The sequence below is a fragment of the Takifugu flavidus genome, chromosome 1 (assembly GCF_003711565.1).
Source record: "Takifugu flavidus isolate HTHZ2018 chromosome 1, ASM371156v2, whole genome shotgun sequence".
Lineage (NCBI taxonomy): Eukaryota > Metazoa > Chordata > Actinopteri > Tetraodontiformes > Tetraodontidae > Takifugu > Takifugu flavidus.
This window is the reverse complement of record NC_079520.1, coordinates 9,210,217-9,228,052: the sequence shown is the minus strand read 5'-3', so window position 1 is coordinate 9,228,052 and position 17,836 is coordinate 9,210,217. Positions and strand designations below refer to the sequence as shown.

The 17,836-nt window shown below is 43.7% G+C and overlaps 4 protein-coding genes across 12 annotated transcripts in view; 2 read left to right on the top strand and 2 right to left on the bottom strand.

The window, feature by feature from the left end:
* lrp2a (low density lipoprotein receptor-related protein 2a) overlaps positions 1 to 1,147 on the top strand; it is a 38,198-nt gene extending 37,051 nt beyond the window's left edge. For 5 of the 6 annotated variants that reach the window (XM_057035739.1, XM_057035720.1, XM_057035730.1 and 2 more), the window contains 2 exons: positions 20 to 94; positions 179 to 1,147. In XM_057035739.1, the coding sequence (XP_056891719.1) occupies positions 20 to 94; positions 179 to 349 (246 nt within the window). In that variant the 3' untranslated portion in view covers positions 350 to 1,147. The remainder of the gene's footprint in view (positions 1 to 19; positions 95 to 178) is intronic. The other variant, XM_057035749.1, reaches the window with a different exon arrangement.
* Positions 392 to 3,702, bottom strand: rdh1 (retinol dehydrogenase 1). Of its 2 annotated transcripts, XM_057035766.1 has the most exons (6): positions 3,590 to 3,702; positions 3,020 to 3,055; positions 2,554 to 2,884; positions 1,826 to 2,084; positions 1,531 to 1,694; positions 392 to 1,440 (listed from the first exon to the last, which is right to left on the bottom strand). In XM_057035766.1, exons 1-6 carry the CDS (start codon positions 3,590 to 3,592, stop codon positions 1,217 to 1,219), a joined length of 1,017 nt encoding a protein of 338 aa, XP_056891746.1. In that variant the 5' UTR covers positions 3,593 to 3,702; the 3' UTR covers positions 392 to 1,216. The 2 variants fall into 2 exon arrangements, with proteins under 2 accessions (XP_056891746.1, XP_056891745.1); XM_057035765.1 differs by lacking the exon at positions 3,590 to 3,702 and having other exon boundaries at positions 3,020 to 3,514.
* A 51-nt stretch (positions 3,703 to 3,753) lies between these two features.
* Positions 3,754 to 6,771, bottom strand: dhrs9 (dehydrogenase/reductase (SDR family) member 9). Of its 3 annotated transcripts, none has more exons than XM_057035769.1 (6): positions 6,634 to 6,771; positions 6,306 to 6,421; positions 4,970 to 5,287; positions 4,522 to 4,780; positions 4,264 to 4,427; positions 3,754 to 4,115 (listed from the first exon to the last, which is right to left on the bottom strand). In XM_057035769.1, exons 2-6 carry the CDS (start codon positions 6,355 to 6,357, stop codon positions 3,895 to 3,897), a joined length of 1,014 nt encoding a protein of 337 aa, XP_056891749.1. In that variant the 5' UTR covers positions 6,358 to 6,421; positions 6,634 to 6,771; the 3' UTR covers positions 3,754 to 3,894. The 3 variants fall into 3 exon arrangements, with proteins under 3 accessions (XP_056891749.1, XP_056891759.1, XP_056891769.1); XM_057035779.1 differs by having other exon boundaries at positions 6,324 to 6,421; XM_057035789.1 differs by lacking the exon at positions 6,306 to 6,421.
* A 2,472-nt stretch (positions 6,772 to 9,243) lies between these two features.
* Positions 9,244 to 16,488, top strand: abcb11a (ATP-binding cassette, sub-family B (MDR/TAP), member 11a). The gene is given in 28 exon segments (XM_057035761.1): positions 9,244 to 9,573; positions 9,655 to 9,667; positions 9,743 to 9,791; positions 9,884 to 10,102; positions 10,104 to 10,277; positions 10,361 to 10,494; positions 10,589 to 10,760; positions 10,841 to 10,965; positions 11,049 to 11,223; positions 11,286 to 11,399; positions 11,488 to 11,598; positions 11,691 to 11,816; positions 11,902 to 12,105; positions 12,350 to 12,520; positions 12,592 to 12,781; positions 12,860 to 12,920; positions 13,007 to 13,094; positions 13,184 to 13,348; positions 13,435 to 13,539; positions 13,617 to 13,778; positions 13,852 to 14,055; positions 14,148 to 14,389; positions 14,468 to 14,624; positions 14,713 to 14,910; positions 14,984 to 15,190; positions 15,308 to 15,454; positions 15,558 to 16,059; positions 16,175 to 16,488. Coding segments are annotated over 27 exon segments (3,960 nt in total). The 5' UTR covers positions 9,244 to 9,527; the 3' UTR covers positions 15,759 to 16,059; positions 16,175 to 16,488.
* The last annotated feature ends 1,348 nt before the right edge of the window (positions 16,489 to 17,836 follow it).

Here is a 17,836-nt window from a genome sequence, read left to right as displayed (position 1 = left end):
CTGACCGTTTCTGTTTCAGCAGGAGTCAAAGTGGAGTTTATTCATGAAGAAACTGAAACCAAGCACCGCCTTTCCAAACCCTTCGTATGCAGAGGTACGTGCGGAGCGACAATGGAGGAGGTGCGTGTGCGAGACGCTGTCATCTGTCACCTGCTTTACACCCGGTGTTGTTTCACAGATGAAGGACGAAAAGCCAGCAGGAAGCGGCGGGGATTCTTCGGGCCCTGAGCCTTCTCCGTTCGTCCCCACCACCAAACTTCAGAAGAGGGACCGACCAGGCACCTTCTCGCCAACCGAGGACAGTTTCAAAGACACTGCGACCCTCGTAAAAGAGGACAGTGACGTATAACCCCTCTGCCAGAGACGGGAATCGAAAGCAGAAGAGACACACTTTGCACAGAATTTATTTTTTTAATGCAGCCTGCGTATGAATCTCACGCTGTTGTCTGAAGGAGAGATGCATTTAGAACAGAGAACAAGGAGTCTGCTGTGACTATGCCTTCTGACATTTCATATGCCAATTCTTGTGAAGATGTTTTCTATTACTCTGATGTACTATGTGTATATCTTTGCACTAAAGCTGCTGATAGAAATGTTAATAAGTTGTATATTTGTAAATCTGAACAGAGAGAAATTTGTCAGAAGATATCATTGAAACAGAGCCTATCAGTAATTCCAGAAAACATCAACAGATAAAAAAAAATCCAAGCCGGATTCTGAATGTACAGTTGAATGCCTCATCTTTGTGTTTATATACCTCGTATCAGGGCGGGAGACTATTAAAAGAACAAGGTTAATTGGTTGGAATGTGTATGAAACATTCTGATTGCATTTAATCAAACTCATTTTTCTTTCTACTGTTCCCAGACTTAATGACTTACGTAGAATCAACATGATCATTTTTTTTTAAAGCAATCGTGTTGACTGATGTGGAAAAATTGTGCAGGAGAATACTTGAACGTGCTGACGGAGATCTGATCTCTGGCCACACCGGAGGATGCCGATGAGATGAAGAAATCTTCACAAAATGATTTTTTTTTAGCAACATGGAGACAAATGAAACGCCTTCTCTGATCACACACAACATGCCCAGATGGTTGAAATTGCTGCTGCTGTGACATGAATGAATAAAGTTGCTATTTTGTAACGGCGTCGAGGCTTTCTTGACCTTCGGATTTTACACAAATTATCAGCCACGCTGACCGTGTTATCAGCCTCAGTTTATATTACAGGCGGGCGACGGGAGAAGCAGACTGACAAAAAAATCAGACACAAATGAAGGGAGGTAGGACAGCGGGATCCACAGGAGTTTGGCATCCCAGCCCGCAGAGTAACGCGTGCGTGGAAAGTGGGCCGCTAGTGCGTGCTCCATGCACCAGGTCACCTTGGACAGATCTGGGCTGCTCAGGATGCCCATGGAGAAGGCCTGAGCCTTGACATCTGTAGGGAGGGGCAAAGATTAGCTGCCGTCTGAAATATTGTTTGACATTGTTGCTGATTAATAATCCAATAATCTGCTCTCACACTCACAGTCATCAAAGTACGCGGGCCCGTAGGAGTCTCTGACACCCTGAGGCAGGCGGCTCCACAACCTCCTCAGGTCAGCCTCGATAAGATCCAGTCGTGTAACATTTGTCTTGAAGAAACCAGGCTCGACGATGCTGACGCTGACGCCGAACTCCCGCATGTTCCTCCTGAACACAACACGCTCATCTGAATGGAGTCCGTATTTTGCCTGTCTGTCTTGCAATCGGCACGAGCTCTTTAAAGGCACCAAAAGGTAAAAAAAGCTCTTTATTCCAGGTGGAATTACAGTAGTCTCTACCTAAGAGAGTCGGAGAAGGCCTCCACCCCATACTTGGATGGGCAGTATCCTCCACCAATGATTGACAGTCTGCCCAGGATACTGGACACATTCACCACCCTGCCCCGGCCTTTCTTCAAAAGGGGCAGGAACTGGAGGGTCACATCGATCACTCCCGTCAGGTTTACATCCAAAACCTTCGTAAAATCCTCCAATTGCATCCAATCCAGTGGGCCGATGGGCACAGATCTGCCGGCATTGTTCACTAGACCCCACAGGCCTGCAGAGGAAAAGACTGATTAGCGACCCTGTTTGCTCCATCAGCAGTTTAACATGTTTAAGCTACTCACAACTAAGCTACTCACAACTTACTAAGCAGAGTTGCACTCATCATTAAATAAATGAACATGGTTCCCTTCAGTTTTTCCTCCCGCTAAAGTCATATCATGTTCTTTTTGAATGACCCGTGCTGTACTCATGTTTAGCTGACTAATATAAACTACCACTATTCCCTGTAGTCCATCAGTCCTGTCCACAGCACTTCCTGTAAGACGCTCACATCATGGATCAGATTTGAATCTGCAGCCCTGGAGCTCAAAGAACTCCCTGCTAAACAAGGAGGTGTGTTAAACATCAGTAGGAGGATGGTGAGTTAATGATGGGATGCTTCAGGTTGCCTTTATCTCTCCCAGTGCCTCCCTCTGACTGGCACCCTATCAGCGTGAACCCCCCCACTGCCCCCAGCTCACCCTGCTCTCCGACCTCTCTGCTCACAAACTCCGCCGCCCCCCTGATGCTCGCGCTGTCCGTGACATCCATCAGGAACGTCTTGAGCCTGGAGGAGGCTGCCGCTGCCAAATCTGCCGAACCTTTTTCGGTGAGACAGGCGGCGATGACGCGGAAACCTCTCCCATCCAGCTGGCGGGCCAGCAGATTACCAAAGCCGCTGTCGCACCCCGTGATGAAGACATGCTTCTGGTGGAAGGCCTCCACCAGGTAGGAGTCTCTGATGTACCAGAGGACGGCGGCCAAAGAGGCCACAGTCACAGCACAGGTCAAAGTCAAATGTGATGAGACCACCTGACACACACACACACACACACACACACACACACACACACACACACACACACACACACACACACACACACACACGAGTACTGTTTTTTTCTCTCTGACAAAAAAAGCTAAATTATAGATAAAACAAAAACTTACCTCTGGTAAACAGGACGTCAGACTGTCACTGGACAGCTGAGTGTGAAAACCAGAAATATTAGTGGATACTAGTGAAGATTCCAGCCATGAAACATTAACAATCATCCTCCACGTGGAATAAATCAGAATTGATTCATCCAGCGGCTGTCCACACCCTCTTATTCATCCTCCATCGGCTGTACATTTACTTTCACACCTACAGTTTTCAGCCTAATCGGATTTCCAAAACACTCAGATTTTTAAATCTGCTACTTCCTCACTGCCGGCAGCGAAAGAGCCTCCCTCCAGGCATGGCTGGGGCGGGTGTAACCAATAAAAATGCTAAATTAATCAATTACATAACAGCTCATGACATGAGAACAAGAAAGAGAGGAGTTGGGAGGTATTCACACATGGAGAATTAAATCTGAAATCTGCAGCTCCAAATGTCATGGTGCAAAGAAAGCTCGTTCAGGTCTCGACGCAGCACCTCTTTAACAAGGCTCATTCAGAATCAGGACATTTGTGCTTTCTTGCTATAGATCCTTCAACTTTATTTCCCAAATCCATGCAGCAATGAGCCTGACCTACCATCTCTCCTCTCTCAGGTGTGGGGAACTGGAAGCTGTGGTTTCTCAGCCCTCAGACTTCTCTTGTATGACGGACGATCGCGAGTAACAAGGTCCACAACGGCTCCAAATGCTCGACTCACCAGAGTGAGATTGTGTAAGAAGCGAAGCCACATCACACGTGAGTCCAAAGGTGACACAGACTGTTCTCTTTATTTGACAAGTTTTAAAAGAAGACTTCAGATAGGAGTTTATGAAAGCCTCACACAGCGAGGCTTTGGTTTGTATACTGGGTACAGGTGTTATTCTATAAGTTCTAACACAGATTTAAACTGCACAATTTGGTTTGGGTAAACCTATCAGAAATAAACTATCTGTAAAGCGGGTCGGCATGTAGGACAGGGGCAACCAGACGAACTTGGCATCCCAACCTGGGGAGTAACGCAAACGAGGATGAACGGCAGAAATGGCGTGCTCCATGCAGCCGACCACCTTCATCAGGTTGCCGTCAGTTAACAGCCTGAACCTCTGGCTCAGCTGTACCATAGCTGGAACAGAAACACATGCATGGGTGTAAAACTGTCCAGAACCATCATTTTTAAGAAAACTATTCATTTAAAAAGGATCTAGGTTCAACTAGTGTCTCATTTTGAAGTGTACAGATGGTTTCATAGTTACATTATGCTGACAACTTACACAACTCAAGGAAACTCTGTCCGTAGTCGTCCTTCACCTCCTGGGGCAGTCGGTCCCAAAGCTTCTTCAAGCCGTTCTCCATGACCACTACGTCAGTCACGTGTGTTTTGAAGAAGCCCGGCTCAATGCAAGCAACCTTGACTCCAAACGGCTTCATGTTCAACCTGCAACACAGGGAGGAAAACTGCAAGTCAGGAAGCCTCTCGTGTTTATGAGATCTCTGCGGGAGTCCGAGCCGAACGAGGGTCTTTGTCTCACCGCAGACTGTCATTGAAACCCTCCACGCCGTATTTGGACACGCAATATGGGCCACCGAACGGGGTGATCCGCCCAAACACGCTGGCAACGTTCACCACTCGGCCCCTGGCCATCTTGATGAGAGGCAGGACGCTCAGGGTGACATCAATGACTCCACACAGATTGACGGACAGCATGAGTTTATAATCCTCAATGGTGAGCCAGTCAGTCGGGCCAGACGGCACAGAGATCCCTGCGTTGTTCACAACAGCCCAGAGACCTACAGCAACACAACCACAGCAGTGCAATTAAGTCTAGACCCAAATATGGAGCCTCTGCACGGTCATGTATTCATTCTGAGAAAGACCAGGCCGTTCCCCATGTGTGAGTTCAATTCAAGCTAAGCCAAACATACTTTCAGCTTTTTTTTTTTAGTTGGACAAGTCTGAAAATAAAATAATTCACTCACCCTTCTGTCCAACCAGAGTCTTGATGTAATCTGCAGCTTTGCTGACACTCGCAGAGTCGGACACGTCCAGGTGAACGGTGGTCAGCTTGTCTGACGCGCTCTTCTTCAGCTCATCTTCACCCTTCTCAGTGTAACAGCCCGCTATCACACGGAAGCCCAGCTGGTCCAGGTGTTTTGCCAGAAGATTGCCAAAGCCAGTGTCGCAGCCGGTGATGTAGACATATTTTTGCCCCTTGTTATCTACCCTTTCCCTTTCTCTGTACCAGCGCCAGACCAACCAGAGAGGCACAAGCCCCAGAACATACAGCAACATTTTCTCTGAAGGGAAGAAGAAGAATTACTTCAGTCACCACTGTCAGCAAAAGCTCTTGAGTCTTTTTAAAAATTGATTTTATAGTCATTTCCTTACTAGAATCCTTCCACATTCAACCAAGTTGTTGCCAGGTCTCAACAGTATAACTCTGCTCTTAGTTTAATTTAGATAAGATGCAAAATTAAAATATCTCAGGTTATCTGGCGTTTCCAACATGCTGAATTAGATTTTATTTCATTAAGTTGACTGGTAACTAAGCAGTTACTTGGAAACACTGTTGCCCCCAGTCTGGTTTCTGCCCCTTGCTGGGGGATCTGCACATGCATTCCAATGTATTTCACATTTCTGACCAAACGACTCTTAAATTCTTGGTTATTTCTATATCACATAAATATATGTTTTTGCACCATTGGGTCTTGGATTGAGTCCGCCATCATACGCTTTATTCTGTTGTAAAATTTCTTTTGTAAAAATCCACAAAATCCGCTGTTAAATGTAAACCTCTGCTCAACATCAGTGCGGGAAACCTACGGGTGAAGTTACTATTCGTCCCCGGCAGATGGCGCCAAAGCGCTGGGACAAGGATGAAGATAAAGAGACCGCAGCCATGAATTCAGGTAATAGGGTGAAGATCAGAAGGCTGAACTGAGGATCTCATTAACATTTAATGAGCCGGTGGACTTCAGGGCAGACATTCTTTACCATCTGCAGATAATATGAACAATCTAACTGCCGATGATTGGCTTTACCAGACGTCTTAATGCAGTTTATTGTCGATTACATAGACATGAGACATTGTTACTAGTGGAGTGAAAGGCTGTTCCTGTAGGACAGGTGAGACAGCAGGTTCCTGTAGGGCGTGTCGACTGTGTTTCTTTACTGTGACAGATGATGTTTTAAGTTTAGTTATTAGTTTCCCGCGATACACCATTGGAATGCTGTAGGGCAATTGCCAGAAAAAGATAATGCATTATTATTATTGCTATTAATAATATTTAACATCGTAAAAGTGTTTTATTTCACCAATCTGGAGAATCTTACTGTCCACGATTTTCACCCCTTTTGTGATGTCCATGTCGATGTCCCCAGTGATTTGGTGAATATATTATAAGCACCTGGGTTGTCAGATCTGGCATCTACTGTTGAAATAAAGGTAAATGCTTAAACCTTAAATCTTTTATTACTGCTTTAAAAAACAGTCTGAGGTCATGGTGTTTCCCCGGTTGTTCGGTCAAATGAGGGAAGATGTAAATAATTACAAAACCAACGAATGGCAAATGATTACAGAGAGTTTTAGTTAGCGCTGTGGAACAAGGCTAAAAACATTGAAAATCTCTAAAGTTAAACTTACGTCAGTTGTGACTTTCTGTCGTCAGTGCACTAAAAGCTGCTGCACAGCAGATCAGGCGGATCAACCCGAGATCAACTGAAAATGCGCCGACTTTTCCGACTTTTCCTAATATTGGGTAACTTCCGGTTTGTTTTGAGGTTGTCTGGTTAAATAGCGACATCTACCGGGCACCGGCGAATTAGCCGCAGCGAGTCACGACGTGACGCGCAAATGCAGATGTAGACTCACTTATTTAATGCGAATCAAAACACAGTTGTACAAAGTTGTTTAATTTTTAACACATTTTAGAAAGATGTGCCTCTATTATGTATATACAGGTGCAAGTTATTTTTAGGTTAAATAGACAAGAAAAAATTCAAAGTTGTAAATCATTGAGTTAGAAATGTAATTCAAGCATAACTGAAACATTCTAGAAACCAACAGTTTATTGTACATTTATTGTATTGTATTTGCTTACATGTCCATTGTGTGCTAGGGTTGTTTGTTCATTTGTTTTCTCAGGAAGAAATCGACAAACAATCAATTTTGAATGATTGAAATGATTTTTATTTCAGAATACTGGAATTACTTACAGTCTTGCCATAGAACAATGAGCACTGTCTCTCAGTTCATGAGGAAGAGCCCAGCTCATCATGCACCCATCATATTTACACCACGAGGTCAGGTCAGGTTATTTGTGTAGGACTCACAATCTCAAATGACTCCCACAAATTCAAAAAGATCAATTGCTTGATAGTTTTTTTTAAACACAGGGCAAATAAAGACAATTAAATAAATGTGATATATATTTTTTAAAAAGAGATATATACATATATATATATACACACACACACACACACACACACACACACACACACACGCACACACACATTGTAACAGTCACATAAACAGTGATAAAAATGAGACAAAGACGATAGAAACAGTAAGAGCAATAACAGCGCTGATGGAATTCCAAATACAGATGACTGGTAAGTGCTGAAGGTTAGGCTCTTACTCCCTGTAGCATAAATAAGCTCTTTATTGTTCTATTTGAAGTGATGTATATTTAGACATTGTTTAATCTCTGAATTCAGACTGTTCCAAAGTTTTACCAACTGTTTTAGCAACTGAAATAGAGAACCATTTAATAGGTGTGTGGGGTTTTTTTGTGTTTGATTTTCCTCTTAAAAAGTACCAACCCTGTCTTTCTTGGAACATTTTCTGAATGTTATATTGTAATGGGCAAATGGTGAATTATTCTGATGGCTCGTTTCTGTATAGTTGGAAAAAAATAATGAATATGTTACCCCAAACCTCTATGCAATATGGTTATATGAGTTAACAGTATATTCAGAAATTATTTTGCCTTGGCTGTGGCAAAAATATCCAAAGATGAAGTGAAGATATTTAGCTGTAAGTAAGCGGGTTGTGAGCATACAAGGTTTTCAGGTATGCTAAACTAAAAGAATCTAGGCTAAGATGCTGAGTAACTGCGTAGTTTTCAGTCACTTTCACTTTATACAGTCTCTTGTAGCGTAAATAATAATAATAATAATAATAACAACAATTTCTAAAAAAATTCTCTGTCAACCCTCTCAAGATTTCTCAGGCTGGATGGGACCATCATGTCAGACATTTGATTGCCTTAAATCATTTATCTAGTTTCCACAGTGTTTCCTCAGAGTGTGAGAGACCTTAAGGTGCTTTAAGGTGGGTTTTCAGGTGTCACTGAGGAGCGGCTTCATCTGGATCCCCTGGCATAAAGTTCAGACTGCTGAGCGCTGCAGTGAGTTTTGGTTCACTCAGTCACCCATGGACACACAGATCAGTGGCCTTAAAGACAGATCACGGGTGTGAGTCTGTCCCCGAAGACTCGCTAAGCTCGTAAACACACACACACACACACACACACACACACACACACACACACACACACACACACACACACACACACACACATACCCACTAAGGTATTGGCTGCTGCTTAGCCTCAGGTTTATTACTATAAAAATACGATAATGACAGACTGTGATTCTAATGATATATTATTGAAGTGCACTCTGTACCGTCTGGCATCTGAGAATGCTGATAGAAGATGGGAGCAGATGAGTGTTGTTATCAGAGCGTGTGTTTGTGCAGAACCTCTCTGTCCTCTTCTATCATCACTCAGCTTTGTTGTGAATAATAACTGGTTGTAAAAAGGGGGCAAATTCCTCCTGCGTCCCTTGTGTCCCTGCGGGCATTGATCCCACAATCACAACATACTCATTTCAATAAAGCACTTTTTTTTATATATATTAACACATCATGCGTTAATATGTAATTGGTCTTTATGCATTAACACTTTATGATTAAAGGAGGACATTTAATCATTGATGGCGATGAACTCTAACAGTCTTAAAAAATACTATTACATTTATACTTTCACAAAGATAACTTAACTTAAGATAACTTTTTTTAAACTTTTTAACTTTTTAGAATCTCTTGAAAACAAGTCGTTTTGATTTCAATTAAAAGTTATCTTGAAATATAAAGTGAGTCTACAGGTATTGAGATGCTGGATCATGCCCAGTGTTCTGGCTAATAATTACAGTGAACATCATCAGGGTGTGAATGTCCAGAGAGAAGCTCTGCAACAGTATAATGGTGACACAACTCTTATCAGTCTAATGGGGGACGGCCATAGATAATAAACTGGTGGGTTTTGTCTGAAAAGAGACATTCCGAATTGCTCTGTGATGAGTTTCAGTCGTGCCGGAGGGCTTCTGAGCAAGGTGGACAAAGGGAGTCGGCTTTGGCTGGGTAGCACAAGGACAGGAAATTGATGCAGCTTTTTTAACTGCTTTTTAAATTTTTGGTTGAAGATTAAGTTTTATTTTTTAGACAGTTTAAGGACAACAGTCAGGCCAGCAAACATGAAAAAGTCCATAAAAAATATGGCATCAGCTGTGGAGGAGGGAGGTGAGTAATTACATACTACTACCACTACTATTATTACTATTATTAGTAATGTTAACGATAATTGTTGATTACTCTTTACAGACATTGAGAAAGGGTAAGTTTAAGATCTACTCCAATTTGAAATTAGAAAAGCAGACACGGCCTTTAAAACATTTTAAATGTGTTACAGAGAAACAAAGAAAAAAGCCAAGATGCCCAGTGTTGGATACTTTCAGCTGGTGAATTCTCTGTTCATTGTAAAGGATTCGGATCACTTGAATCAGTACCGGAGCAGAACCACCTAACTGTCTCACCGATTCCTTTGCTACAGTTCCGTTTTGCCACCTGGAAGGACAAGGCAATGATGGTGGTGGGGGCCCTGTGCGCCCTCGTCCACGGTGCCGCCTCGCCTCTCATGCTGCTCGTGTACAGCATGATGACGAACACGTTCGTGGCGTACGAGCGTGAGCACCAAGAGCTGCAACAGCCCAACAAGGTGTGCAACAGCAGCATCATCCACTGGAGTAACGGCTCCGTCTATGTCACGGCTGAGAACGACACGGTTGAATGCGGGTGAGACCTCACTGACGGGACTGTGGGAGAGGAGGGCCGCTGTTACTGGCTGTGTTTGTTCCAACAGGGTGGACATTGAAGCACAGATGACCATGTTTGCCTATTACTACATTGGCATTGGACTGGGAGTCCTGATAGTCAGTTACTTCCAGGTAACTCTTCATTTGCAGGCTTCATTTAAACGAAGCTGTTGAGCGATGTCATCGGTGACAAATGGTGCTCATCGATGTCGTAGATTTTCTTCTGGGTGTCGGTGGCCGCCAGACAGATCCAGAGAATAAGAAAGGCCTACTTCAGGAAAGTCATGCGGATGGAGATCGGATGGTTCGACTGCAGCTCCGTCGGCGAACTGAACACGAGGATATCGGAGTGAGTGCGAGTGTCTTTATCTGCACATCGGGCTGTTATCAGTGCACGCTGGGAGAATGTTTTACTCACGAGAACCAAACCGGTTTCCCTGCAGCGATATCAACAAGATCAGTAATGCCATCGCCGACCAGGTGGCCATCTTCATCGAGAGGCTCTCCACCTTTGTGTTTGGCTTTATGGTGGGATTTATTGGAGGATGGAAGCTCACTCTGGTGGTCATAGCAGTCAGCCCCTTAATTGGACTGGCTGCTGGTCTGATGGCAATGGTAAAGTCATAAAATCAGACAATACTGCTGTTATCAACAATAACAACCATTGTTAAATCTATTTAATCTGTTTTCTGGAGGCTGTGGCAAGGCTGACCGGCCAGGAGCTCAAGGCCTACGCGAAGGCAGGGGCTGTGGCTGATGAAGTCCTGTCAGCGATCCGAACAGTGGCGGCGTTTGGAGGGGAAGCAAAAGAAGCTGACAGGTGTCATATTTCAGCGCCGCTTTGCAGCTGCGGGTGCTTCATTCCTTCACCTGCACAAATACCGTAGACTTTTTTTTCCACAGGTATGACCAAAACCTTGCAGAAGCTCAGAGCTGGGGTATCAAAAAAGGCTCCGTCATCGGAGTTTTCCAAGGATACTTGTGGTGCATCATTTTCCTTTGCTTTGCTCTGGCCTTTTGGTACGGGTCCAAGTTGGTCATCGACACCAAGGAACTCTCTCCTGGAAGTCTGATCCAGGTGCGTATATCTATAGTGTCAAACCGTGGGGATCCTGTGACTTTAATGTGGCTTTTCTTCAGGTATTCTTTGGAGTTCTCATGGCTGCAATGAATCTGGGCCAGGCTTCGCCCTGTTTGGAGGCCTTTGCTTCTGGACGCGCTGCAGCAAAGACCATCTTTGACACAATTGACAGGGTAACAAAAGGAGTTTGCTGCAGATCTGAGTCAGATTGATGGCAGTTTGTTTCAACAATATTATCGTTTTGCACTTTTACATCCACAGGAACCAGAAATTGATTGTTTTTCAGAAAAAGGGGACAAATTAGACACCGTGAAAGGTGACATCGAGTTCCACAACATCAATTTCTTCTATCCGTCTCGGCCCGAAGTAAAGGTAAGTCCCCACTTTCCTGCTGTTGCTTTTCTTTCTTTTTTTGTTTGTTTTGTTTGCAAAATTCATCCCTGGTATCTTTTATTTTTGTCCAGATTTTAAATGACCTAAGCATGCAAATCAAAGCTGGTGAAACCACAGCTTTGGTGGGACCAAGCGGAGCCGGAAAGAGCAGCACATTCCAGCTCATCCAAAGATTTTATAACCCGAGTAAAGGAAAGGTACCGATCCAAGCAGCTGCACCAACATCAGCTGTCCCCCGTGATCTAAAGTCTGAATGTTCCACTCCCCTATTCCCATTTTCAGGTGACTTTGGACGGCCACGACATCTCAACCCTAAACATCCAGTGGCTTCGATCACTTATCGGTATCGTAGAACAGGAGCCGGTGCTCTTCGCTACAACCATTGCTGAAAACATCCGCTTTGGTCGGCCGGGTGTAACCATGGAAGACATAATACAGGCCACAAAAGAAGCAAATGCATACAGTTTCATTATGGATCTACCCCAGGTATAAAAAAGAGGTTATGCCTTAAATGAAAAGATATAGTTCCCGTGATCAGGGCCAATTGTCTCTTAGATTTGCAAAGTTTTGTTCTTCAGTTAGCCAAGTTAGCTCTGCATGTTTTTGTGATGGCCATAAAGACTGAAAACTGTCCTCTGCGACAAAACATTTAACACCAAAGTGTGTTTTCCAAATCATTACAAAAAAAGCAGTACTAAACGGTGTGAACATGTATCTCCTCATCCATCAGAACTTTGATACCCTGGTGGGAGAAGGTGGAGGTCAGATGAGTGGCGGTCAGAAGCAGAGGATTGCAATAGCTCGAGCTCTGATCCGAAACCCCAAGATCCTGCTGCTGGACATGGCCACATCAGCCTTAGACAATGAGAGCGAGGCTGTCGTGCAGGAGGCGTTAGATAAGGTGAGCTCCCCTCTCTCCACACGTTCTTTAGGCGTCACTGCTGCTGACCTCAGCGATGCGTTTATCCGCAGGTGCGCACTGGCCGGACCACAATTTCCATAGCCCACCGTCTTTCCACCATTCGAAACGCAGATGTCATCATTGGGTTTGAGCACGGACGGGCGGTGGAGAGGGGAACGCACGCTGAGCTGCTGGAAAGGAAAGGAGTCTACTTCACGTTGGTCACCCTCCAGAATCAAAGCACAGGCATCAAAAATGACGGTGTGATTTACTAAATGTTACAGGTAATTATTGTGTGTGAAGAAACAGAAACTTTACACTTGACCTGTTTTCTGATAGATGCGGCAGTTGAACACCACAATAACAGACCGAGGAGCTTCAGCCGCAGGTCCAGCGGAAGGTAAAGTTGCTCAAACCCAAATGTAGTGTAGTAACCAATGTGGCTTTCATCCATTATGATGGTTGTTCTCTAAATACCTCCTGCAGGAGCTCTGTTCGCCTGCGGTCTCACAGCAAACTGTCCAGTGATTTTGTCCCTGACTTGGCTCCAGTGGCTGTAATATTACCAGAAAACGTACTGAGCTCCTCCTCCGTGCCCTTCTTATGTTTACACCGTTACAGTCTTCCTGTGGAGGTTCATATGTTTTGCACGCACTTTGGCAGATGGATCAGGAGGACGCAGACGATCGGGTGGAGCCTGCCCCTGTATTACGTATCCTCAAGTACAACCAACCAGAGTGGCCCTACATGTTGCTGGGCTCACTGGGAGCTGCTATCAATGGCTCCATCAATCCCATTTATGCTGTCCTCTTCAGCCAAATTCTGGGGGTGAGGGTGACACAGGGAGCACAGCAAGATCTGTGAAATACTCTGAGATCAGTGCTTAATAGCAGATATTTTTGCCTGTTTTTCAGACTTTTGCCATCAGCGACATTAACGAACAGAGGAACCAGATCAACGGGACGTGTATTCTGTTCTGTGGTGTGGCTGTGATAAGTTTATTTTCCCAGTTTGTGCAGGTGTGTGTCCCAATTTTAGCAGATAATGTCTCACATATCCAGACAAGCCAAACCTTTAAATGGATTGAATGTTCCAGGGATATGCCTTTGCTAAATCTGGAGAGCTGCTGACCCGTCGTTTGAGGAAAGTGGGCTTCCAGGCCATGCTGAGGCAGGAAATTGGCTGGTTCGATGATCCCATAAACAGCCCTGGAGCACTGACCACCAGGCTGGCCACCGATGCATCCATGGTTCAAGGCGTAAGAATGATGTTTACAAGCCTTTTTTCCTTTTTTAAAAATTGCAATATCCTGACAGGTTTGATTTCTTCAGGCAACAGGATCTCAGATCGGCATGATTGTCAACGCACTGACCAGCATTGGAGCTTCTTTCGTCATTGCGTTCTACTTCAGTTGGAAATTAACCCTGGTTATCATGTGCTTCCTGCCTCTCCTCGGGCTCTCCGGCGTTTTCCAGGCCAAAATGTTGACTGGCTTTGAAAATAAAAACAAAAAATCCATGGAGGAAGCAGGTCAGGTAATGGAAAACTTGGAAAAACATTAAACTTTATCCCCCCGCCTCTCTCTGCCTGAAAAGCTGTTTAATTCAGACCTATTTCCTCCTTGCAGATATCCAGTGAGGCTTTTTCTAACATCAGGACGATTGCAGGCTTAGCTAAGGAGAAGTCATTTGTGGAATCATACGAGCAGAAACTCCAGCTTCCGTATGAATCTGCCAAAAAGAGAGCCAGAATCTATGGGATCTGCTTTGGTTTTGCTCGGTGTGTCATCTTCATGGCATACGCCGCTTCCTTTACGTATGGAGGCTATCTTGTTAGCAACGAGGGCTTGCAATACATGTTTGTTTTCCGGTTAGTGCCACCCTTTCTCTGAATTTATTTTCTGCATGCGTTACAAAAGTGTTTTGAGACTATCCAATGTTTCTTCAGAGTTATTTCAGCCATTGTCATCAGCGGCACAGCACTGGGAAAAGCTTCCTCCTTCACTCCTGACTATGCCAAAGCTAAAATTGCCGCTGCGCAGTTTTTTACACTATTGGACCGAAGTCCTAAAATTGACATTAGGCAAAGTTATGGAGAAAAATGGGTGTGTACATTTGGAAATAAATTTGAATCATGCAGCAACGTTTACTTGCAGTTTTAAATGTTCATTTTTGTATCTTATCTATCGTCAGGAAAACTTCAGGGGTGAAATAAAGTTCCTGAATTGCAAGTTCACTTACCCATCTAGACCAGACATCCAGGTGCTGAATGACCTGGTCGTGTCCGTAAAACCTGGTCAAACTCTGGCGTTTGTCGGGAGCAGCGGCTGCGGGAAAAGCACCAGCGTTCAACTCTTGGAAAGGTTCTATGATCCCGTTGAAGGCCAAGTGGTGGGTAACCGTTCCAATTACAAAATAAATTGATCTCGAAGCTCGCAGCCGTTAACTCTCCTGTTATGTTCAGCTGATCGACGGCCGACCCTCTCACAGAGTCAACGTGCCCTTCCTGAGATCTCAGATAGGCATCGTGTCGCAGGAGCCGGTGCTATTTGACTGCACCATTGCAGAGAATATCCAGTATGGTGACAACACCCGCAGCGTCACCATGGAAGAGATCATAGAGGCGTCGAAGAAAGCTTTTCTGCATGACTTTGTCATGGAGCTGCCAAATGTGAGCGGAAACATTAGAAAAACCCACAAACCAGAGGAGTTAAATCTGAGCAGTTGAAGTTAGTTACAGATTTTTGACCTTGTCTCGACCTTTTCTTTATTTCTTGTGTGCTTTAAGAAATATGAGACACAAGTGGGGGCACAGGGTTCACAGCTATCGAGAGGACAGAAACAGCGCATCGCCATCGCCAGGGCAATCATTAGAAAGCCCAAAATCCTGCTGCTGGATGAAGCCACCTCTGCCCTGGACACAGAGAGCGAAAAGGTCACAGGTTTTCCCTTCTCATAACTGCATGTGCGGCACATCTGTGTATGTATGCAGCCGTATTAGCAGAACTCATAGAGAATGTTTCTTCTGTCCCCTGCAGACGGTTCAGTCTGCTCTGGACGAGGCCAGAAAAGGACGAACCTGCATCGTCATCGCTCACAGGCTGTCCACCATCCAGACGGCTGACATCATCGCGGTCATGTCTCGTGGCGCCGTCATTGAAAAAGGCACACACGAAGACCTCATGGCCAAGAAGGGCGCCTATTATAAACTGGTCTCAACGGGCGCTCCTATCAGCTAAACCCCCACAGCTGTGCGAAAGAAGGGATTTTTATGATTTTTGTGCCTGACTGTCCTGGTTCTGGGGTCACAGTGAGGCACCTTCAGACAAATTATAAATCACAGGACCTTTTTGTCTCATGTACATATCAGAAGTTTTGCCTCTAATCTTCTCCCAGTTTCAAAAAATTGATCAGTAATGATCCTGATAAGTTTTTATTGTGTAGATGTAAAAATTTTGTACATATGTGTGCTTATACTGTATGTCTGTTTACATGTAGTTTTCTCAGTGAATTGTCATCTTTGGAAGGAAGAAAGCTGTGGTAATTTAACCTTTTGTGTAAATATAATATTAAAATAACGTTGTCAAGTTACTTTCTAGTTCCTTTATGAACACAGTTTTGACTTTTTACTTGTTTCCTCTTTATTGTCTTGCAGTTTCACTGGCAGTAGAGGTGAGGGTTTTCTGAAGGCCCCAGCCTGCACATCAGAACACTTATGTCCTTTACTGGCAGACCTCAGTCACAACTGGACATAAAGCAACAACAGAAAAGATTGTGATAATGGTTTCTCCTTGTGAGGTTAACCTAATATGCTTATCTAGTTACATCTCATCTTCTGTTCTGCCTCTATATGTTATGGCAAAGTCAATTGCCCAAAGAAAATATTTATACCAGTTATTTTACAAGTTAAACATTAGAAGAAAACTTGGTGCGTGTTGATGCACAAGAGAAAGGGAAAACACAGGAAGTGCGTGAACAATTTCAAGGGTGCAACTATGGGAGTTAAATTAGATTTAACTTTATATGGAAACAGGCGACCATGTTTCTACAGATGATACAGATGTTATCTTGTTATTTATAAATCTTGGGAAGAAATGTTAGACCTTATCAAGCATCCCTCGATAGGAAATGTGAAATGGAATTGTTTAGGACAGGCAGTCCATTGGACAATACAAACTAGAACAAAAAATAGTCATATTTTTAAATGGAAAATAGAAATAATGAAAAACAAAAAATCAAAAACAGGCTATAGGACGAATCACATTTATCTGGAACAGAGTTCAGCTATTTACTGAATGAGAAATGTGTAATATAATGCTCTGTAATGCTTTGTAGTAAAAGGCAGCCTCGTTAACATGAAATTACACAGTTCAGCTTTATTTACAGTGAGAAATGACATTAACACAAATGGCTAAGGTAAAACTAATAAACAAGTCCTGTGGCAACTATCGGGTTGCGTTTCCAAACACAAAATATCAGGCATTATAAGTAAGAAAAGAATTCCAAGCAGATATGAATGTTCAAAAGTGTGTATAATATTCTGTTGGGTGATTAACATGTACCCACCTCCTCTTTAACCTAAAAGAGCTTCCTGTTTTCTTGTTCGACCACAACATGAACAAAATAAGGAATAACTGCGACCATACAGGGGAACAGTTGCACCCTTACAAAAGGATAATAAATAAAAGACAACTTCAGAACACCACTTCTAACCACAAAGAGTCATTCGCTGCTGATTGAAGCAATTGATGCAAATTTCTGCAATAGTGGGACTGAGTTGTTGAGAGTTGCTGTGTTTCTTGGACCAAAAAGAATCCTGGAAAATAAATATAGTTAAATACACATAATAGACAGATTATATACAGAAATTCAGTTTACCATTTGGGAATAGGACTGAAACAGTCTCCAACAACTGCCGACCGTATCGTCTTGGTAGCCGCACTATGATTTAGATGGAATCAAACTGGGAAATAAACAATGAAAATATGACGAGGGTTCCCCACGGACAACATGAAGTTGAGGAAGCCCTGATATGCCCTGTAGTTGCTCTGCAGGTGCTGTATAACCAGCACCAACCTGCTGTGGACAAAATCCATTAGAGATTTTAGTGAATGTGGTTTAACAGCTGGTTATTAAGTATCAGTCAAGATACATTGAACCCATCTCACTTACAGGATAGTTTTATATCCCAACCTTGTGCCAAATCTTTAGACTGTCCCATGGCAACAACTGCAAGTCCTTCACAGAATACATCGGGGTTCCCAGGTTATGGCCATTATTATTATTTTAAGAGATGTTACAAAATATGTTTACAGTT